The 23,410-nt window shown below is 37.6% G+C and overlaps 1 protein-coding gene and 2 long non-coding RNA genes across 4 annotated transcripts in view; 2 read left to right on the top strand and 1 right to left on the bottom strand.

Moving 5' to 3' along the window:
• Positions 1-3,928, top strand: part of LOC309840521 — a 39,854-nt gene extending 35,926 nt beyond the window's left edge. The window contains exon 3 of the long non-coding RNA XR_014298647.1: positions 3,730-3,928. This is a non-coding gene — a long non-coding RNA (uncharacterized lncRNA). The remainder of the gene's footprint in view (positions 1-3,729) is intronic.
• Positions 1-21,314, bottom strand: part of MTMR2 (myotubularin related protein 2) — a 123,559-nt gene extending 102,245 nt beyond the window's left edge. The window contains exons 1-2 of one of the 2 annotated variants that reach the window (XM_082682648.1): positions 20,682-21,310; positions 11,318-11,388 (exon numbers count right to left, since the gene is read on the bottom strand). Coding sequence is in view for 1 of the 2 variants with exons in the window: in XM_082682647.1 (XP_082538773.1) it covers positions 20,682-20,761 (80 nt within the window). In the remaining variant the exon portion in view is untranslated. Of the gene's footprint in view, positions 1-11,317; positions 11,389-20,681 lie in introns of both variants that reach the window. The other variant, XM_082682647.1, reaches the window with a different exon arrangement.
• Positions 10,150-12,904, top strand: LOC309840522. Its single transcript, XR_014298649.1, has 2 exons — positions 10,150-10,295; positions 12,689-12,904. It is a non-coding gene; the product is annotated as an uncharacterized lncRNA (long non-coding RNA).
• Positions 21,315-23,410: the final 2,096 nt, after the last annotated feature.

Genomic DNA, 23,410 nt, shown 5'->3' with positions numbered 1-23,410 from the left:
GAGAACTTTGTAAATGATGTTATTAGATGACATTCAAAAGAATTCAACTCAGTGGTGACATTCAAGTCATAAGGAAGACTAAAGGGTTGAGTTGCACTACAAGACGGTCTCAAAGTTCAAATCTAAGATTTTATAATTCAGAGCAAAGACATAGAAATCTGATATCACAAATGAGTTGAAGAGTTTCAGTTCGAAATACTAGAAATATGAGCTAAACTGCGTTTTACCATTTTTTTATAACCCTTCATCTCTTGATAGCTAAAATGCCCCAACTTTTCCCTCCCACACACCCACATGCGTACATGCATACAAATGAACCATTGTCCCACTTATAAATGTGATTCAAAGACATGTCCTTCCACATATTTCTTTTTTTTTAATTTTTAATTTTTTATGAACATAATATATTTTTATCCCCCGGGGTACAGGTCTGTGAATCACCAGGTTTACACACTTCACAGCACTCACCAAAGCACATACCCTCCCCAATGTCCCTTACCCCCACCCTTCTCCCAACCCCTCTCCCCCCAGCAACCCTCAGTTTGTTTTGTGAGATTAAGAGTCACTTATGGTTTGTCTCCCTCCCAATCCCATCTTGTTTCATTTATTCTTTTCCTACCCACTTAAGCCCCCATATTGCATCACCACTTCCTCATATCAGGGAGATCATATGTTAGTTGTCTTTCTCCGCTTGACTTATTTCGCTAAGCATGATACACTCTAGTTCCATCCACGTTGTCGCAAATGGCAAGATTTCATTTCTTTTGATGGCTGCATAGTATTCCATTGTGTATATATACCACATCTTCTTTATCCACTCATCTGTTGATGGACATCTAGGTTCTTTCCATAGTTTGGCTATTGTGGACATTGCTGCTATAAACATCGGGTGCATGTGCCCCTTCGGATCACTACGTTTGTATCTTTAGGGTAAATACCCAGTAGTGCAATTGCTGGGTCATAGGGCAGTTCTATTTTCAACATTTTGAGGAACTTCCATGCTGTTTTCCAGAGTGGTTGCACCAGCTTGCATTCCCACCAACAGTGTAGGAGGGTTCCCCTTTCTCCGCATCCTTGCCAGCATCTGTCATTTCCTGATTTGTTGATTTTAGCCATTCTGACTGGTTATATCAGATCAATTAGATTTTAAGCCAAAGACTATAATAAGAGATGAGGAAGGACACTATATCATACTCAAAGGGTCTGTCCAACAAGAAGATCTAACAATTTTAAATATCTATGCCCCCAACGTGGGAGCAGCCAACTATATAAACCATTAATAACAAAATCAAAGAAACACATCAACAATAATACAATAATAGTAGGGGACTTTAACACTCCCCTCACTGAAATGGACAGATCATCCAAGCAAAAGATCAACAAGGAAATAAACGCCTTAAACTTCCACATATTTCTTAGCTGTCCTGCATAAACTCTCCCCATGGAAAGACCCTCACTCAACTGCAGCAACATGAAATTTTGCTCCTCATTTTTAATTAGTGTGAGCACTTTTCTGCCAAAATCTCTAGTCCATGATCTGACTAATAAATAAAATTAAGAGGTGCCTGGGTAGCACAGTCGGTTAAGCATCTGCCTTTGGCTCGGGTCACGATCCTAGCGTCCTCTCTGCTCAGTGGGAGTCTGCTTCTCTCTCTCCCTCTGCTGCTTCCCCTGCCTGTGCTCTCTCTCTTTCCGTCAAATAAATAAATTAAATATGTTTTTTTTAATTGAATTAAGTTATAATCATGACTCCCTTCTATTCCTATCAGTCCTTCAATGGAGGACTGATAGGAACAAAAAAAAAACATTGACAAGATTAAATCTATAAACCATATATGAGAAAATTCACAGGCCCTGAATAAATAATGTATTACTGAGCCATCAAAAAAAAAAAAAAAAAATTTTGCCATTTGCAATGATGCGGATGGAACTAGAGGGTACTATGCTAAGCAAAATAATTCAATCAGAGAAAGACAATTGTTAAATGATTTCACTCATATGTGGAATTTAGGAAAACAGAAGCATAGAGAAAGGGCAGGAAAAATAAAAGAAGACATACTCAGAAAGGGAGATAAACCATAAGAGGCACTTAACCATAGGAAACAAACTAAGGGTTGCTGGAGGGAAGGGAGGGGTTGGGGATGGGGAAACAGGATGATGGGCATTAAGGAGGGCACATGATATAATGAGCACTGGGACCTATATACAACTGATGAATCACTGAACTGTACCTCTGAAACTAATAATACATTATGTGTTAATTAATTGAATTTAAATTTTTTAAATAGTTGCAGAAAAAAATGATTCAGAATAATGGAGGGCTAAGTGTACTTTGAAACAAAAACAATCATTGTGTCTCTAAGTTGGTAAAACATTCCTGCCCTCAAGAACATGAATACCTTTATTCAGATAAGTGTGCCATGTTTAAAGAAATAAATAAATAAAACTCACACTTTAGAAATTAATCAAATTGTTATAGAAGAATATTTTCTCAAAAGCCAAACTGATCGAAAGATAACTAGCACTGTGGAATACGCATGTTAATAATACCAGTTACTCTTTATATTTATTCATAGATAGACTCCGTTTCCTAAGAGGCTCAAAATACCTCTGAGAATAAAACTATAATTGTAGTCTAATGTACTAAATTCTAATTGGTTATCAAGTCTTATTAGGAAGAGCAGTTAAAGACTACACCAATACGCAAACAATTTGCTTCACAAATGCATTTACCCAAATTTGCAGAGCGATGGCCCTTGTGAATGGAAAGTCACTCTCACCAGAATTCCTCCCCCTTTAACCCACTCCTCACTCCATCCTAAACCAGATTGTTCTCTTTACTCCTAATTAAAAAGATTCAAATCAATCTTATTTAAATGTTAACTTCTGATTCCACAAAATAACCAAATGAACACACATTCACACAGAATAACAGAATTTAGGTTTACAGTGAGTAAGAATGGGACAATACAGGACATCACTAGTCATACTCTGTTTTTTAATAGCCCTGCCACTGTCTTAGCCAGAGTGACACAGTTTTCCTTCCACCGCAAGATCAAAACAGAAATCCCATCATCTGACTCTTAGTCATTCCCACACATTTACTGGTCTGCTGTTGTTGTAACAGAATGTCTTTTTCCTTTGCTACGCTAATCCTAAGAACAACGCTCCACCCTTTCCGTCTCAAAAATTCTATTTCAAAGTACAGCATTTAGGTGAACAGAGGTATACAAACTAATTATTGGTAGGGGGACAGGAATTACTCTTTAGGTGCTTTTCAAATGAGTAACATTACATAAGATAAAGTCCTCTACATTTTTTTTAATTTTTTGTTTCAGTTGGGAGATTTTTTTTAATTATAGTTATTCCTGAGAATCAAGCTAAAAACTTACAAATTAAGACAGTTATGTCCAAACAAATAAATTCTGGTACCTACTACAGCAGTATTTCATGTCTCAATACTACTAAACTTACAAGTATCACTGTTAATTCTGCAGAAGTAGAGAAATCTGCCTCGAGAGAGCAGGGTTCACCTCTAATCTCCAAATAGTCCCCTGCCTCAAAGTACCCTTCAGCTTCCTTGGAAGGATGGACACTGAAAATGTCTACCTCCAACTGGAGGTCTCGTAGCCATCTGCCCTCCTGCTCTTCCCATGTCTCCCCTCCATCTGGGGAGCAGGAACCTCCTGCAACTCCCTTATCACAGACCCCCATCTATCTCTTCCACAGACGGTCACTAACATCAACAATGTATTATGTACTGGGGACAGAGCTGAAAACAGATTCATTTTCTTCAAGGGACTTACAGTCTAATAATGAAGGTGTCAGATCTGTAAGTATCTCGCAATAGTACAGTATAGAAATGGAGGACTATAAAGGACACAACGGATATACAGAAGAGGACATAACACACAGAACAAGATGTTGAAGTGCTTAATGGCCAAAAACATAAGCTTTAGGGTCACAGAGACTTGGTTTCATCACTTAGCAAATAGTAATTCAGGTAAATTACTTAATCTCTGTTCTTTCTTTTTTTTTTTTTTTTTTTTTTAAAGATTTTATTTATTTATTTGTCAGAGAGAGAGAGAGAGTGAGAGCGAGCACAGGCAGACAGAGTGGAAGGCAGAGGCAGAGGGAGAAGCAGGCTCCCTGCGGAGCAAGGAGCCCGATGTGGGACTCGATCCCAGGACGCTGGGATCATGACCTGAGCCGAAGGCAGCTGCTTAACCAACTGAGCCACCCAGGCGTCCCAACTCTGTTCTTTCTTTATAAGATAAAATAATGATACTTTCTAAAGCTAAGCAAAAAAACATGATCTATATGAAGCTATTCATGCTAAATAACTGGTAGTGGTAGAAGGAGCTCAACAAATAGCATTGTGGAAATATAAGAGTATCCTCTTCAGAAGGGAAAACAAGATGGGATGAGAAGTAAGGGTCTCCTTTTAAGAAGGAATCCATTAATTAAATTAAAATGGAGCAAAAGCACTTGGCCCTAAAAGTACTTTTCACTTAAATCTGTACTATAAACTGTCCTCATTTGATTAAGGTAACTGAATGTACAAAATTTTAAACTTAAAAAAAGAGTTTGATAAATCACTTAACAAATATCAAAGTGAAGTTTTTTATATATGTACAAATATGTTAATTTATGCTTTTATATTTTGGTTTTTATATACATACAAATATATCACATTTAGGTTTTCAGATTTTATATATTTATATGTATACACATATTACACACATACACAGAGACACACCTTATGTAACTCCAGATATAACCAAACAGAAGTCTGCCAAAAGCTTCAATCACAAAACCATTACCTGTATTTTTCAATGTAACCATTATCAAAGCACTGAACCCCTCTAGCTCTACTGGTCTGCTGGACTGTTAATGGAATTATCATTACTCTACTGTCATTCACAGTACACTTGGAGGTATTTCACAATAATAAATAGAAATATAAAATCTAAGCCTTGACAGAAGCCCTAAATATATTTATATTACTCTTACCTCTCCTGATCTAGTATTTCAAAATCCAATAAAAAAATTTCTTTCAGAAGTGAAAAAATATGTCTGAGAACTAAAGGTGCAGATAAACATACCAAGCATTATTCACTCTTAATTCAAAACAATCTGAAAACAAGTCACCTATCTTTTCATATATACTAGTAAACAAATGCCTCCAGAGGATTTGGGCGAGGCTGTATGTCTTTTATTTTCAGTTATTAACAATCACAGTCATTACAATAAAATCTAAACCACTTGCCTTAAACAGCTTCACTCCTTCCGCCAATTTAACTTTTCTTCAGTATTCCATGGAAAGAAATGGTTCTTTTTGAAAGGTATTCTCTTGTAAGTAATGTCCTGAGCACATACATAACATGTTTGTGCAAGAACATTAAAGAATGTGGTCTATATTCTGATTGTGAACAAGCTTTTCGAGGAATGCAAATTTGCTTTCAGTACTTACACAATGGACTACAGTGTCATAACCACTGTTCATGCTCTATTAGTCATTCTGTTCAAAACTTTATTTAAAAAATAATAAAAGGCCTGCAGTGTGTATATAACATTGAGACACAAAAGACTTATTGTCAGAATATTTGCAGGATCCCCAAAATAGAAAAACAATTACCAAAAACAAATTAATTTACAGCTTACAACGATTTTTTGAAATGCTACACCAGAGCCCTAAATTTCTTAACCAGTCTTGAGAATAAAAGACAGGACAAAATGGTCTTATCATCATGGCATCTGACTGACAGAGATGAGAGAGTACATTTCGCATTCTTCGGACAAACAAAGAGGATTTGAGCTCTGGGACAGCTGGCTCATGTTGGCATTTAGTCTGGAAAATCCCAAGGTTCTAAAGTACATGTGACCTTGGGTACAGTTTAATTTGCATTTTTGTTTTCACATCTATCAACCATATTTCCCAAAATAAAAGTCAGGGCATGTAACTTGGTAATCCAGCAGCAAGTGCAAAAAACCAGGCTGTAAAGGAAATGCCTTACATATTTCTCTTTTTTCTGCAAAGTAGTGTTTCTTCAAAGCTCTTATCTGGAAACATAAATAAATAAAATAAGCAAAAGCCAAAGCCTTCTAGCCAAAATGAGTGTGTCTGTAGGGGATGGGGTAAAAATGGAGTAAGAGGCACCTTGAGTCCCAATGCCAATCCCTACACCCTCAGCACCCTCTTAAAAGAATTTCTCAGAACTTCTAAATCTGACTCAAACTCAGACAAGAGCTAAAATTAAAACTTATGTGGATTCATAAGTGGCCTAGAGGGGGAGAGTTATTTATATTTCAGCTTAGCTGAGAAGATGTCATACTAAACCAAAAATTGGTCACATCATTAGAACTCAAAGCGCAGGACTCTGAAATTACATTTCCTTTCAGAAACAAACACTTCCATCCCAAATTGAATATAAGGTCAGAAATACTAAAAAAGGAGAGTAGACCTATGCAATAAATGCCTGCTCAAAAACACTTTTACCTGGACAAATGGAAAACACACAGGGAATTCATGCCTTGATAAATGACCTCACATGTAATTCTCTTACCCCAACATGCTAATCTGAATTCAGTATTAAAATCAGAAAGTCACATATCCATTCTTCAAGTTATCTAGAGAGATTTTTTTTAATCCTAGAGAAAGAGAAACTAATCATTACTATTAATTGGTCACTCCTACAGTGTAATGAAATAAAACTTTTCTGCACAAACTTCAAAATCCCATAAATTAACACAGGTATTTTGTTTTGTAGTCATTAAGTTAAAACATTCAGTAGGAAAAGCATTCAATATCTCTTTCTTGTTCTAGCCTAAAAAGGTTAAACTACAAATCAAATGTATAAGCATCATTCAGTCACGTATCTCTCCATAATTTTGAAGACGCTTCCAAATTTACGAGATCGGTCAATTGTTAAAAATCATAAATCATAACAAGACACTTTTTTCTTACTTGGTTTTGCCTTTTTTCCCCTCTATCTGTATAATAAGGATGAGGAACACATCTCTCTTTTTAAACATCTTATTTAAATATTAATACCGATCATCAGCATAGTCCTTTACAAATGTCAAAGTGCTCTAATCCATACATTATCTTTCATACACACTACCCACTCTACGGCTACCTTGCCTGATACTAAATTCTGGTTCAGTCAACCTGTATGACCTTGGGGAAGTTACTTCACCTCTCAGTTTCACCATCTACCAAGTGGGAATAATGGTAATTCCTATACTTCACAGGACCATTATGAGAATTAATGAACTAATATACATAAAACACTTAAAACAGTGCCTACCACATGGTACACACTACATAGCTGTTAGCTGGGGTTTTTTTCCTTATTGTCATCATCAATCCCCATATTTAGGCCTCACAACAATCCTGCAAAGGCAGGATACATTTCATTTTATCATTTTACCCTTTTCCCAGATAAGGGAATCAGGCTCACAGAAATCAAGTGACACATCCAGAGTCACAGTCCAGAAGTAGAATTAAAAAATGTCAAGCAGAGAAAGACAACTATCATATGATCTCCCTGATATGAGGAAGTTGTGATGCAACATGGGGGCTTAAGTGGGTACGAGAAGAATAAATGAAACAAGATGGGATTGGGAGGGAGACAAACCATAAGTGACTCTTAATCTCACAAAACAAACTGAGGGTTGCTGGGGGGAGGGGGTTTGGGAGAAGGGGGTGGGATTATGGACATTGGGGAGGGTATGTGCTTTGGTGAGTGCTGTGAAGTGTGTAAACCTGGTGATTCATAGACCTGTACCCCTGGGGATAAAAATATATGTTTATAAAAAAAAAATAAAAAATAAAAAATCTAAAATAAATAAATAAATAAATAAATAAATAAAATCTTAAAAAAAAAAAAAAAATTAAAGAACCAAGGACTGTGTTCTATCATATCACAGTATATTTTTTGAGTTTATATAGTTCAACATACTTCTAAAAGCTATAATTACTACTGTTTTAAACATTTAAAGACTCAAAAATTTTAAACAGCACACACTGGTAACCATGCTGGGAATGAGTCTTTGATCCAAAAGATACCTGCATCTCTTATTACTACTTCAAGAGTAGTGACATGAGTCAGACTTCTAAAGAGAAGTATGCACTGAATAATCAGGCTGGCTGGGCCAGATGAACCTGTCATCAATTTTCCAATATTCAGAATTTCCTTTAAAGAGCAAGATGTATACCCCATGAAACTTTAAGAGTTCCATGTTACAATTCATGCTGGGCAGTGGAAAGAGAATGGCATCTACAGTCAAAGTTCCAGTTCCATCTCTTATAAGCAGGAGACAGTGGACAGTCATGTCACTTCTCTGAGCTTCAGTTACTCAGCTGTCAAATGAAGACGTACCTCATGAAGCTGCTATGAGAAACAATGGAGCTGATGTAGGTCAAACAGCGTTGTAACTACAAAAACTATACCAAAGTGTTAACGTGACTATTAGCTACTTTGATTACACTGAGGGATAATACTGAGCATTCATTCATTCTTCCATGGAAAATGGCTGAGAGAACTCTTCCAAAAAAAAATCACCCTGAGTGTATAATTTTATAAGGTGACAATCTGGATTAGATTAACACAGTGAAAGAGAAATTTAGGTAACCTGCAAAGTATCTATTCTAAAACCATGTGCTTAAAGGGGACTTAGTAAAGTCTGACCACAGGAGACAAGAGACCAAGAAACGAACATACGTATTTCTCTTCCTTATTTTAAACTAAGTGATACTATTTTCAATTAAGTCACAAGGAAACTCAGCAGACACATGATCATCATAGCAGCAATCATAGTACATTATATTTATGTGATATTTTACAGTTCTGAAAGCATTTCACTTATATCAGCATAGAAATATCATGTTGTTCTGTTCACTAACATATGTTAACATTCATAAAACTTTCACTCTCAGACACTCTTCAGTGTCTGAACATAAAAATGAAGGGGTTAGACTACATTAAAAAAGTTCCCTTTTAGAGCTATCATATTTATGATTTTGGGTCTGTGGCTAAAAAAGAGCAAAAAACATTTAATGGAAAGAAAATTCATTATATTTAAACTTATTAGAAATGAATAAGTGATTTTAAAATATCTCTTTTCTTAAATCTTATCATTAAAACATGTCTCAAAATATCCAGAAAATTGCATAATGGCATTCTATAGTTAAACTTACTAATAAATTCGAGAATTACAGAATATCTCCCAAAAACTGGATAACTACTTTTACTAACATAAGATTAAAATTCAGTAACTATCAGTATACCACATACAATACAACATAAACTATACACAATACTAAAACTAAGTTGAACTCTACAGTTCAGAAAATAATTTAGAGGGGCGCCTGGGTGGCTCAGTGGGTTAAGCCGCTGCCTTCGGCTCAGGTCATGATCTCAGGGTCCTGGGATCGAGTCCCACATTGGGCTCTCTGCCCAGCAGGGAGCCTGCTTCCCTCTCTCTCTCTCTCTCTGCCTGCCTCTCCATCTACTTGTGATCTCTCTCTGTCAAATAAGAAAGAAAGAAAGAAAGAAAGAAAGAAAGAAAGAAAGAAAGAAAGAAAGAAAGAAAGAAAAGAAAAGAAAAGAAAATAATTTAGACTATCTCAGTCGCTCAGAGATACTGTGACTATCAGCCATAATAATTCAGTATTAAAAATATAAAATAACTTCAATGCTTAATGTCTCTGGCTTGGTATATGAAGTATCAGATTCTGAACCAAGAAAATAAAACCACCTCTAAAAGTATCTCATAGAATACAAAAGGGGAAAACAAAGTTTTAACATGAAGTTACTCATTACAGTTGAGCAAGAACCTACTATTTACAAAGGCTAGCTATTATCATTTAAAAATTAAATCAAATCCCTTCTCAGAAGCATGAAACTTAAAGGCCAAGTTGGAATAGTATCGTGGTGGAGGAGAGGGGTCCTCTACTTGGATTACTGGGGTATTCCTGGACTACTAGAGCATTTTTCTACCTAGTGATTTCAAAATCAGAACAAGTAACATATCTACTAAAGAAATAGTCCATGTTTTTCATGCACAAAACTCATATATGCATTCAGTTAATTTTTTTCAATAAGAGTAACGGATTCATTGCGATTTTATATACATACAGGAAAGCTGCCTGGCCCAACAAAGTCACTGTGTGATTTAGTGAAGTCTAGAACTGAGAGTCAGGAAATCACTTCTAACACTGATTAGCTCTGTGACTTTGGAGGAAACAACACCAATCGTCTCTGGCCTTCTAATACATACTATACCTTTGGGTAAGTTATTAAATTTCTCCAGGTCTCTTCCTGCATCTACAAACGTATAGAGTCCAAAAAGTATCTGGATTGAAGATTCTCACTTTAAGTGCAGATTCTTGGGCCCACTCTCAGTGGTTCAGAATGTTGGCGCTGGAAGCTAGAAAGCTAAATGTCTCCTAAGCACCACAGGTTACTGAAATACGCAGGTGGTCCTCAGCCACACTTAAGGTCATCACAAGTCCTAGTCACACCAGATGATCTCTAATGTCCCTAAATGTATAAAAAAGATGACACAACTCATCTCAGCACAAAGGTCTTGGGAATTCTGTATCTAGCATAATGTGTAGGCCATAGTAGATGCTAAACAAATACTTCTGGAAAGAAAGAAAGGGAGGGAGGGAGGAGGCTAGCTAGCTAAGTGGTCATATTTTTGACAAAGAAACATACAAAATGATAGTAAAATTAAAACCAAGGGGCGCCTGTGTGGCTCAGTGGGTTAAGCCTCTGCCTTCAGCTCAGGTTATGATCCCAGGGTTCTGCGATCGAGCCCCGCATCGGGCTCTCTGCTCAGCAGGGAGCCTGCTTTTTTCCCCTCTCTCTGCCTGCCTCTCTGCCTACTTGTGATCTGTCTGTCAAATAAATAAATTAAATCTAAAAAAAAAAAAAAAAAAAAAAACGAATAAAACATCAGCAGCCAAAGAGCAAAGACCTCAGTCTCTACATACATACAATTTTAAATATAACACGAGCCGCTGTCGAACAGCAAACTACTAAAGAGAAAAAGAGAAAAAACAGTACACAGAAGCCAAAAGAATTTTAATGGAAAATTACTGGTGACTAAAACATAGCAACTGTTTACTCCGGGTAGAAGAGAACACAGAATTTTAAGGACTGGGAGTTGGAATTGGGACTAAAGTTTGAAGTCACTGGTTACTCAAAGGCATAAATTTCATTTGGGATAAAAGTATATGGATTCCAGAAATATTGGTGACAATATTAACTTTTGTCCATTTTTTAATTCCATTTTCCCATTCACTTACATTATAATTTTTGAGATGTTTTATCTTCACTTCTGATGGTCTTCAAATGTCAATGGCTCTTAACACATTAACTGTAAACAAACATACAAAGGAACTTAGGGGAATTCTGATACTTAAGGAACCCTAAACTAAAGTATTCTAAATTATTCTGTAAAGCCTGTGGGGGAGGAAGCAGTGGGAGGGCTTTCATACCAGGTTTACTTGCTTCGTAATGTATCCGTTCAAAACTTAGTATCCTTCTAATGACACTTTCTTCTTACTCATCAAGCAAAGAAAAAAAAGTTATCCTATCTTCTGTCAGAAGCAAAAAACATTTAAAGCCAGATTAAATTCTCTCCAAATATGGACACTCTGAACTCACTGATGTATTATGTCTACATTAACCTCGTCCTGCTCAGCAGTGCAGCCAATCAAAGAAACTCATTTCCTTGCCACTACAACCCAACCATCCTGCCCTGGGACCACCCTCTATGTACCAATTTTGGGCCTAGACCTACAACCTGGTTTGGGCCTAGACCTAGATCTTCAGGCATGATCAGGTCTTTACAGAGACCCTGACGTTAAACACACTTGGGTCCAAATGTCAAACTGCTCTCCCTAATCTTCAGTTTTCTCATCTGTAAAACGGAAATAATAATACTGTTTATTTTATATAATTATGATGATAATATGAGAAAATGCATATTAAGGGATTTAGCACCATGCCCAGCAAGCACTCAAAAATGTTAAGTGCTATTATTTATATTAGTATTAACAATCACAACAATGATATTAATTTACTTCTAGAACAACTGTCTACCACTTGAAAAGCAAAGTTTATCCTAGGTGTTTCTATCTTTATGCACTGCCTTTGCTTATAATGGAAGAATATTATCCAATACCAGTAACAGAGGACATCTGTATCATATAAAATTTTATTTTTGACCTTGGTGGGCATCCTGGCTCAGCTCAAGAAAATTAAGGCTTGAAATCACTAGTCTGTCTTCAGCCAAAGTTATTATTCCTTTTGTTAATACACAACCTTCTAATAAAGTTCTACTTGCAGTGACCTGTGAAAGCAATTTTGCTATGAAAGGAGATTGGCATATTTATGACTCATTCCTTTTAAACCCTCTGAGCCTAAAGAATAATGCCATCCCAATCCAGAGGAGACTTCTCTATCCTCTTCGACCCACTCCCAAATGATTCAACACTTATGTTTGACATTACATGCTTAAAATATTAATATTTAAGCTCAGAACCAAAAATGCATCAACACATTTCTCTGAATTTTCAAATTTCTAAGTCAAAGATACAAAAGCACACACAAAATATTGGCAACAGCATTCATAAACTAACATGGCCCCAAATGGCCCGCTTTATTTCCCCTAGGCAGACCAAACCTTTAGAACTAAAATGAGAGAAAATACCTAAGTGGAACCTGAGACATATCTTCAGGGGGAGATAAAACGTATGGATACAAGACTGGAAGCAAACTGGAAACAGCAGAGAAGTAAGCAGTGTTGGCCACCATCCTCATTACCACCACCAGTTTACACGCAATTCCTTGAGCTCTTCATATGAAATAAAAAATGAAATAGCACAGTTGATCATTCTTCATTTGATTTCCATTTGCCTTTCACTTAATGAGTTGACAATTATGGAATGTATCCCTTTTATGTTATGGTCCCTGGTTAGGATTATAAAAATCTGGCCCAAGACAATACACAAGAAAAAGTATAAAGTTAAAAAACTTGAGTTTAGAGTGCTCCAAGATACAGTTTTCTTTTCTGGTCTGCCACAATATGTCATGTCTCTCAGAGCATTTTCTACTTTGGTCACTGCTCTTGCAAGTCTAACAATGTCTCTGCTGTAAGAAGTATTGTCCACTTTAACCAGAAAATGTCTTCCTTGCTAAAATGATTCATTAATATGCTATGGAGAAGCTGCGGTCTCCAGTACCCATTCTTTAGTATTTCCTACAGACAGAACCTCCAATTTTTAGCTCAGTACAGGCTTCCCAAAAGAGATTATACATCCTAGCCTTCCCTGTGGCTAAGTACAGCAATGGAACCATGTTCTTGCCAACTAGATGTAATCTTAAAAGACTATAATCTCAAAAAATATCCCTTAAGAAAGAAAACATGACTTTCTTCTTCCCTTCATCCTTCCTTTTGACTACAATGAATGTAACGGTTAGAGCTCCAACAGCAATTCTGGCTCACGAGATAAACTTGCAAAAAAGATTCTATGTTCTCGATACTTGAGGTCCACTATATCAGATCAGTATGAACTGTCTCTGGGCTTCTGTACGGGAGAAAAACTAAAATCATCTATTTTACGCCACAGCTGGCTTGGATTTTCTTTTATAATCTGTTAAAGCTAAAACCTAACTTCAAAAACAATAAAATAAGAGTTTTCCAAGTATCGGTATTTAGGGGTTTTGAAGTATATAATTCAAAACATATTTTAAAAGCAAATTATTATATTGAAAACATAGCATCTGCCCTTATTTAATCTAGGCTTAAAAGTATTTGAAGAGCCCAAGAGTTAATTTCATCCAATAAGAGTCTTTGAAAAGTCATCAGCGATGGCTGCCGCGAGTAACAACGAAGCACATAGCAGGGAAAGAGCTATGATGGTGGTGTATTCGTGGTCTACAGTGATGGCACCAGTGGCACACACACAGAAGCACAGTAAGAGGAACAGCACAATTAGTTCTGTATAATAAAATTACAGGAAAGGGAACAAGAGATTATTACTTTCATTAAGAGAGCATCTTCTCTAGTCCTTTTGATTTTAGTAACTTTGTACCAATCTTTTTTGTTTCAATAGTTCCATTTTTAACCTGACTTCCTGTGGGAAGCAGGCTTATAAAATCACTCCCTATCCTTGACCAAGAACTCTCAATAGTTTTTAATCCTATCCACAGATTTAACTAAATCAAACAATGGGACAGAGCTAGCAAATGCTTTACCTATTCAAAACTAATTTTCTCAAAAAGAAAAAAATACTCTTTATTAAAATGTGCAGAATTTCCACTGGTCAAGTCCTGAATCACATGCAACCTTTGGCCCTGGTGATTTTGAATACAATAGCATGAACTTGGCAGCTTTACAAAATAAGCTTACTGATTTCTGGACATCTGTATCTGGGTTATTTCCTTCCCTTGGGCGTAATCCAGACTTTACTGGTTCAGGTGATGGCTTCCTGGAATTACTTATTTATAATATATTTTTTTAATGTGTTACCACTAATGGATTTCACCAAGGACCTTTAAAAAAAAAAAAAAAAAGATTTATTTATTTGAGAGAGAGAGGGTGTGCACATGTGAGTGGGGGAGAGGCAAAGGGAAAGAAAGAATGGCAAACAGACTCCCTGCTGAGCACAGAGTCCCACACGGGGCTCAATCTCATGACCCTAAGATCATGATCCCACTTGAAACGGAGAGTTGGGACACTTAACCGACTTAGTCACCCAGGCGCCCCAAGGACCAATTTTTAAGAAAGGACCTAAAACATGTATTCCTGATGTGTTACTCTTAACTGAAAAGAAAAAAACCTCAGGAAATTTCCTAAAGCTCAGATATCATAAATCCCTAAAAAATAACTTTGACCTTTCACTACTTCAATATTTCTACAAAAATACTTTCAAGTAATAGGCTAATGGTAGATTTAACACACACCTTAAATGAGTCTGTTTCAACAAATATTGATGGAGATACTAGAAAAAAAATAGTAAAAGACGTAAGGCAGTGGTTCTCAAACTCTAATTTTAGTTGAGGATCACTTGGAGGACTTGTTAAAACAAACTGCAGGCTCCACTGCCAGAGTGTTTTATCCAGTTGCATCTGAGGTAGGACCAGGGAATCTATATTTTTAACAAACCCCCAAAAGATGCTGATGCTACTGATCTGGGAACTACTGAACTACATTAATAGAAGACTACTGATGGCAGCATAAAGAGGAAAGAAAAAAACACGTATGGAACCCAATCTCAGTTTCAAAGTACACTTGTATACTTTTGACTAGTAATTAATCTTTTTAAATTTTCTTTCAGAAAAATCTACACAGTTATTACTCAAGTTCACAATAATATTGGCTCTTACCTGACAAAACTTGAAAGTTCTTTTAGGGTCCTGGAATAATGAAATACAAAATAACTAAGTATGTCCAATGTCTGACGCAAGGTCCTAATTATACTGCCGGGGTTGGAAATTTAACCTGTAAGTTTCATTTAGTTCCGTAACTAGTTTCTACCATTAATTCTGGCCAGCTGCCTCAGAGGATATGCCAAGAGTCACAAAGGGAGTAGGTAAGAATGTGTGATTGGACACAAATCCATCACCACTACTGGAAAACAACCCAAAAGCACATTTCCTACCAACATATCAGCTCTAAGTGACCTTGAGGCTGATACTAGAGATGAAACCTTAAAAAAATGTGATTCAGAAATCTTAAAAACTCTTCTTCCTTTTCAGACAATAAGTATTATCAAAATTCATGGAAACAACCAGGATTTGCTGTTTTCAGATGATAATTTTAAAGGAAGACATCAACTTAAAAATGTATTTAGCTAAAGACTACATTTTTTAGTATATTCAGTGTACCACACTTTGATTGTTTTGTCTAAGTTAAATGTAAGTATGTACATATAAACACATAAATGTAAATGTAAAGAATTTATAGACTAGAACTCAACTGATAAGCCAACATAATCTGAGACAAACAAGTGGTACCCAGAATAACTGCAGCATATGAGGGTATATAAAAGATGAAAGGAACAGGTATTACACTTGATCTTAGCCAAAAGGCCAAGAAGCAAAGAGAGAAACAGGTATTAAACAAAAGTCTGAGGAGGTAAGTTAGACAAGAGACCAAAATAATCAAGAGTAGCAGATGGAAAAGTAGGCAGGCTAAAGGAACACAATGTTGTGAAAATATATTACTGGGCACAGAAAAGATAATGTAGCCAATAAAATCAGCTCAATGTATCAACAGGCTTCATGCAAGATGAGCTTTAACTTGAAGCTATGTCTTCATGGGCCAAATTCAACATAGGAAAACCCTTTTTAATCCTTTGAATGGAGACTGCAAATAAAAGAGCAGTGAACGTTGAACATGTCTTTATTCAACACTTACTAGACACCTATTTGGCACTAGATATATTAGCATGTGACTATGCAGAGTAAAAAATTAACAAGAAACCCACTCAGGCAGTACATTTTATAACACTGTATAAACTGAAAATAAAAAAAAAAAAAAATGGAAAACCAGACTAAGAAGACAGAAATAGTACCAATATACTGACAAATCCTGCTGTAGAACTTATACAATTCTAAGGCTCAGGCCTACCCTAGCTATCATACCTAGCCTACAGTACTGCTTTATGTCAAGAATCAGAGTCAGGGCAACAAGAATTAAATTATGGAATACAGCCAGATTAACAGTGTGCTGAAGTGAATTTTTTCACAACTCTCTCTCTGGGGCTGGACGCACTGAAGGCCAGACAACACGGGATACACCGAGGGGCTGCATAGCTCACTGAAGTAGACTAACACAAAGTAAGATTCACCAAAGAAAATTACTTTTTTTAAGGATGCAGGATGACAGGAGAGCCTGAGTGACTCAGTGGGTTAAAGCCTCTGCCTTCACTTCAGGTCATGATCCCAGGGTCCTGGGATTGAGCCCTGTGGACTGGGCTCTCTGCTCAGCAGGGAGCCTGCTTCCTCCTCTCTCTCTGCCTGCCTCTCTGTCTACTTGTGATCTCTGTCTGTCAAATAAATAAATAAATAATTTTGAAAAGGATGCAGGATGACATAACTATAGCTGATTAGGAAACTGCTATCTGGATATCATATTTAAAAAAAATAAAATCACTCCTTCCTGGAGAAAAGCATTAAGCTTATGATGACCTAGAAGGCAAAGCCAGAAGCAATAGCAACTCTGAGATGACCACAAATATAGACACATAGATACACAGACAGACATACCAAGACTCAATATATATTTAAAAATGTTACTTATGAGAGAGAGAGAGAACGTGTGTGCCCTGGGGGGAGAGACAGAGGGAGAGGGAGGAGAGAATCTCAAGCAGACTGAGTAATGAGCATGGAGCCTGACTCCAGGCTCAATCCCAAGACCCCAAGATCATGACCTGAGCTGAAACCAAGAGTCGGACATTCAACTGACTGAGCCACCCAGGTGCCACAAGCCTCAACTTGAGTTTAGTGTGAACTAGAGACCCCACAAAAGCCTGTCACCCAACTTCAATGGAGTGTGTCCTTTTCAAAAAAACAGTGGGCAACCAGAAGGATTAGTGTATAATTTTTCAGACTTATATTCTTATTTCCCAGAAAATTATAAAACAACAAATTAGCACATTTAAATATAATATTTAAACTGAATTAATCTAATAGAAGTACTTGAAGAAATTAGATAAGCATATATTACCAAGTTCAGTCATACATTTGACTTAAGTCTTTTTGCTGAATTGAAGAGAAACATGCAGTTACATAGTTTGCATTTTCAAACAAATAGGAAGCACACTTTTTTGCATAAATAATTCTTCTTGGAGATAAACATAGCAGATATTTTTGTCAATCTAGTGTGTAAAAGACATATGGGAACACAATGAACATACTAATATTGTACAGTTAGTTTTGAAACAAATTCACATGGCAATTTCCTAATTGAAAAATTGAAAATTTGAAATTGAAAATTTCCTAATTGTAAAAAACAGAAGGGATAAAAATAAACTACAATTTAAAAACAACATTTCCACAAAAGGCTGAGACAATACAATCCACACATCGATATTTTGCTTTATCATAGACTTCAAGTAAAAACTCAAACAACTGGATAGCCACTTGGCATAGCTATTGGAATCATGGTTGTCTACCCTGCCTCTGCATTTGGATCCTCTATAATTGTTGTTTGCCTAGATTAATTTTAAATTTAAGGTAACAAGTGCTTACAATGCAGCTATTCTATACCGTTGATCAACCCGGTGTAATGATTCATAAAATAAAAGACATGAAAAAATTCAGCAGGGTGAATTCTACATAGCAGACATTCAATAAATGTAGTTTTTTCTACCTTCCAGAAGAAAGGAATGAAAGCTGGCATTCTCCTATGGAAAGTAGATCATACTTATTTTTTTGTCCAGAGAAGATGAGGCTAAAATATTCTAGTGAAAGCTCTTTGAAGGAGTTAGTTTTTTTTCAAATTCATATGTTAGTAATGTAATTTTTTAATTAAGAATTAGAAAGCATATATAAACTTTAAAGTTACTGGGCTTTCTTGGAGGGGAATTAAATGTGCTTAGGTGGCACAATTAGGAAGTTAATTTGTAATAACAGACATTTATTTAATATAATTTCAAAAATCTATAAAGGGAATATCTTCGTAATTGATAAGAAAGTATCATAATCACTATTGTCATTGAATAGTCTAGAATGATAGAACTTTAGAGCACCAAGGGACCTTACAGATCCCTCGAAGATCTGTATAAAGATCAACTTCTTTATTTTGAAAGATAAGAAAACTGCAGACTAGAAAGGTTCAATGATACAAACCAAAATGCTAGCAGAGCCAGGGACTTTTAAGAGCCTGAGCCTCTTAACTTCCAGTACCTTCTTCATTCTAAAAGACTGTGCTGCCTCCTGTGGTTCCAAATTCTATTGCTTGAATTAGATTACTGGCTCCTTCATTTGTTTTCTTTACATTCTATTCTGAACCATAGCTGCCATTCGTAACTTCCCTATAAAATTACAATTCCAACCTGTTTTCTGCATAATTTTACAGCTGAGAATGTAAATCCTCCGCTTTCTATATTTCAGAGTAATAAACATAAAACTTTTAAATACCTAAAACAAAAGTACAGTATATGTGATTGAATGCAAAGAAAAATTCTCCTCCCCTGGATAATTACATCTACAGATTCAAAAAGATATTTAGCACTCTAACATGCAGGGTCTTTGTTAAATGCTGAACATAGAAGATAAGAAATAGTCCTTGTCCTCAAGTAGAAAAGTCAATTAAACCAACAATTACAGGGGCACCTGGGTGGCTCGGTGGGTTAGACCTCTGCTTTTGGCCCAGGTCGTGATCCCGGGGTCCTGGGATCCAGCCCCTTGTCGGGCTCTCTGCTCAGCGGGGAGCCTGCTTCCCTTCCTCTCTCTGCCTGCCTCTCTGCCTACTTGTGATCTCTGTCTGTCAAATAAATAAATAAAATCTTTAAAAAATAATAATTACACTGTTAAGAACTCTGAAAAAGGTGTGGGCAGGCTGCTATGAGTGCTTTAGGAAGAGAATCTAATTTATAATGACAGAATCAGCTAATAATTTCCCATATGGTCTGAGCAGTAATAGGAAAACATAGCTGTGTCACCCAAATTTAGTGGGGTCCAAAATGAATTAAAAGAGAGAAACTTCTCTTTATTCAGAGGAAAATGAAATTTGTGTTTTCACACAGATTAGTATCCAATAACTCTTTAATAATAATTGACTATTTTTTTATGGAAAAGAACCTGATTTCATTGTAGCTATATAACAAATACAGGTCCTCTATTATTTCTTCCATCATTATTTTAAAACCAAAAGGGAAATATTCATCTAAAACATGTCTAGTTAATATTCACAACAGCTGTCTACAAAATTGCATACTAAAGTCCTTCTCAACATTGGGGGGGTGGGAATCTGGTACAAGAGAAATAACCAGGAGAATCAGTAGCCCAAGAAGGAAGAAAACTACCACTCATTATTCACTCGGGGTTAAGGACTGCTCAGATTCCTACATAATTATTTTCAGCTGGAAGATTTGGAAAAAAGACGTACAATGGGAATTTTTATTTACATTTTTAAGGCGAAATGGGGGAAGGGGTCAGAGTATAGGGAAAATCATTAAAGACATAAGGAAGTGAAGTGATGGAAAAAGAGGAAAGGGTGGGCAAGAGTCCCAAAATCAAAGGCACACGGACAGATGGAACAAAGACTGGAGAACTGTTTGGAAAAGTGTATAGTAAAGAAAGGCAGAGAGGAAATGAGGGGTGGTGGCTGGGGCGGGGTGGGGGGGGTGTCCAAAAAAATAATCCGAGAGGTAATGAGAAACAAGAGAAACCAATGAACTGGGGCTGCCTCAACCAGGGATAAACCAAGATCGTTTTAAGTAGAGTCACCGATAAAGCAGCAGTGAGTTTTAACCTCCCGTTTTCCCAGCCTCTAAACCCCGAAGAGGGAGGAAGAAGTGGCTCCCAAGTCGCAGGAAAGGAATTTCGGCGCAGCCTTCGGGAAGCAAGTCCAAGAGCTGGGGCACCATCCAGTGGGTCCCCGGCCCCTCTCCATCCCTCTCGGGCGCTGGGCGGGGCCCTGGGCATCCTGGTTACCTGGACAGGGAATCCACGCTGGGCGGCCGCGCTGCGGCCGGCTGGGAGCCAAGACTCTCGCAGCTCGAGCTCTTCTCCATGGCGCGGCGGGGGCAGCAGGAGGGAAAGGCTGAAGCGACCTCCGCGGCGGCGGGGCGGGAGCAGCGGAGGGCGGAGTGCGCCGGACCGAGGCCGCGGTCAGGCTTGCGCCGGCCCGGGAGGGAGACCGGAAGCGGCCATGTTCCCCCAGACTGCACCGCGCCCGGGGGCTCTACCGAGGCGCGGGAGGACCCCGCGGCTCCCCTCCGACTGCGGCCCCGACGCGCTGCGCTCTTTACGTGCGCTCGCGGCGTGCCCCGCGCTGCCTCTGGGCTCTGGGAAAGGGAGGTGCCCTTCCCGGCGGGAGAGGTTCTCCTGCTGCAGGGGTCGGGGCCTGGGGGAGTGCGGACGAGGACCCCACAGGAGGAGGGAGAATTTCAGACGTAGAGAGAAATAGGGAATACTAGGGACGAGGGTCTTCAAAAAAAAAGGAAAGAAAGGGACAAGGATCTTGGGAATGGGGGTGACTGAGACAGGAATAGGGAAGAAGACCGGGTAGTAGAGGAGTGCGGGCGAACCTGGGGATGAAGGGGCGGAAAGGACATGGGGCGGGGCTCGAAGAAGGGAAGAGAACCTAGGGAAACAACGGATGAGGATACTAGAGATGGCAAAGTGTTCGCCCGATTTGGGGCTGAAAATAATAATTAAATAATTATCAAATCGTGATTAAAAGTTGCTTTAACCAGCCAGACAGGAATTCAAATCCTGCCTCTGCCGGTCGCTTGCAGCATAACCCAAGGTTTTTGTTGTTGTTGTTGTTGTTGTTTTTTAAGATTTTATTTATTTTACAGAGAGAGAGATCACAAGTAGGCAGAGAGAGAAGGGAAAGCAGGCTCCCTGCTGAGCAGAGAGTCCGATGCGGGGCATGAACCCAGGACCCTGAGATATGGGAAAGGTAGTGGAGACAGTACAAGACAGGAAGGGAAAAAATTAATGCTCCTCATAATATCATCATTACATCACCGGCCCAGCATTGTAGAAAGGAATCTAGAAAAGCAGAAATTTTCAGCCCTGCTCTGATTCGAATGGAAGTCTCTGTGGCCTGGCAGTGTGCAGGGGCAAAGCACAGGCGTTAGTCCATTGAACACAAGGAGGTATGGAAGAGGAAAATGGGAACAAATATGCAAAAAGAATTAGACACATACACTATTGTATGTTGTGGTGTTGGATAGAGAACAAACTCTAGCACTCTTCCCTGCCCTCTCAAATTCCCCTGCAGAGCAGGAAGGGAGGGTAGAGAAAAACTGTGATAAGAGAATAGGCATTGGGTGAAGGGAAAATGCTTCTGCTGGTAATTTTCTGTTATGGAAGACACAGGAAAGACAAAAGGAGGGCATAAAGAAATTTTTCTGAGACAATCACAGTTACCTCATGTCTGAAGTATAAAATGATGCAAAAATTATTTCTGTAGAAAAAAAATAACAATGAATCGTTTAAAAAAAAAAAAACCTTGCTAGGATAAGTAGAATTATGTTCATTTAAACTAGATTTAATGATGTTTTAAGAAAATCTTAAAATCTAGGGTTGGTGAAATATTGACTTGCAAGTACGTTCCCTAAAAGAACAACCTAACCTAGTTTTGTTCAGCATATTTATTAAAATGTTTTTAAGCACAAAAGTCTTTGGGACGCCTGGGTGGCTCAGTTGGTTAAGCACAAAAGTCTTTACCTTTCCATTCCATTCTCCAGCTTGCAAGGATAGGATGGCAGCTGATAGTTTTTATTTATATAGTTTTTAAAAAGGCCTTTAACTGTACTCCTCTAATAGGCAAAGATAATAGGCAGTTAGAAACACTTAACAAGCATAAACATCTACAACGATTCATAAAGAATTTGCTTATTGATTCCTGATTTCTACCTGCCTGAAGGTAGAAAATGCTGACTCACTTGTCACCTGATACTATGACATAGATTTTTCTAGCCTAGGTTTGGTGAATACTGATGAGGAAGACCCAGCACTCTCTACAGCCCAGTTGTTTCTAGGACTGTGTTAATAGAGCACTTGAAATCATCTGCCTAATGATGTAATAATTTGTATATGAGTCTATCTGGGGATTAATAACAATACTGCAGGGCACCTGGCTGGTTCAGTTAGTAAAGCATGAGACTCTTGGTCTTGGGGTTGTGAATTCAAGCCCCGTTGGGTGAGGCAATTACTTAAAAATAAAAATCAAATAAAGTTAGTGTAGAAATTTTAGAACCAGGCAAATCTGAATTGGGATCCTGACTCTGTCACATACTTGCTCTATGATTTCAATTAAGTTGCTTCTCCAACACGGCTTTCTCATCCCTAAAATGGGAATAAAAATATCCACATAAAATAATTGTTTTTTCCCTATACAGAGTTGGTTGCACAGAAGGATCTCAGTCAATGGATCTGTTGCGACTATTATTTGTTCTTCCTCTGAACTTGCTGTTTTACTTCTAATCAGTAATTTCTGAGGGTGTGAACAACAAGGAAAGATCACTCTCAGGTGAAAGTTAAATTAGTGCTTAATTCTTTTTCTGACATGTTGGCTGCTGTGTCATTTACCCAAGAAAAATCACCCTGATTAGGACTTTCTTCACCTCAGTTTTCTTGTCTTTTAAAAGAACAAGGTCTTCAGGAACTTTTGCTAAAATTAAATTACAGCATAAGTTTATCGTGTATCC

The sequence above is a fragment of the Mustela nivalis genome (genome assembly GCF_964662115.1).
Source record: "Mustela nivalis genome assembly, chromosome: 9".
In the NCBI taxonomy this organism is placed as follows: Eukaryota; Metazoa; Chordata; class Mammalia; order Carnivora; family Mustelidae; genus Mustela; species Mustela nivalis.
The sequence above is the reverse complement of the archived record's forward strand: the minus strand, read 5'-3'. Positions and strand labels throughout refer to the sequence as shown.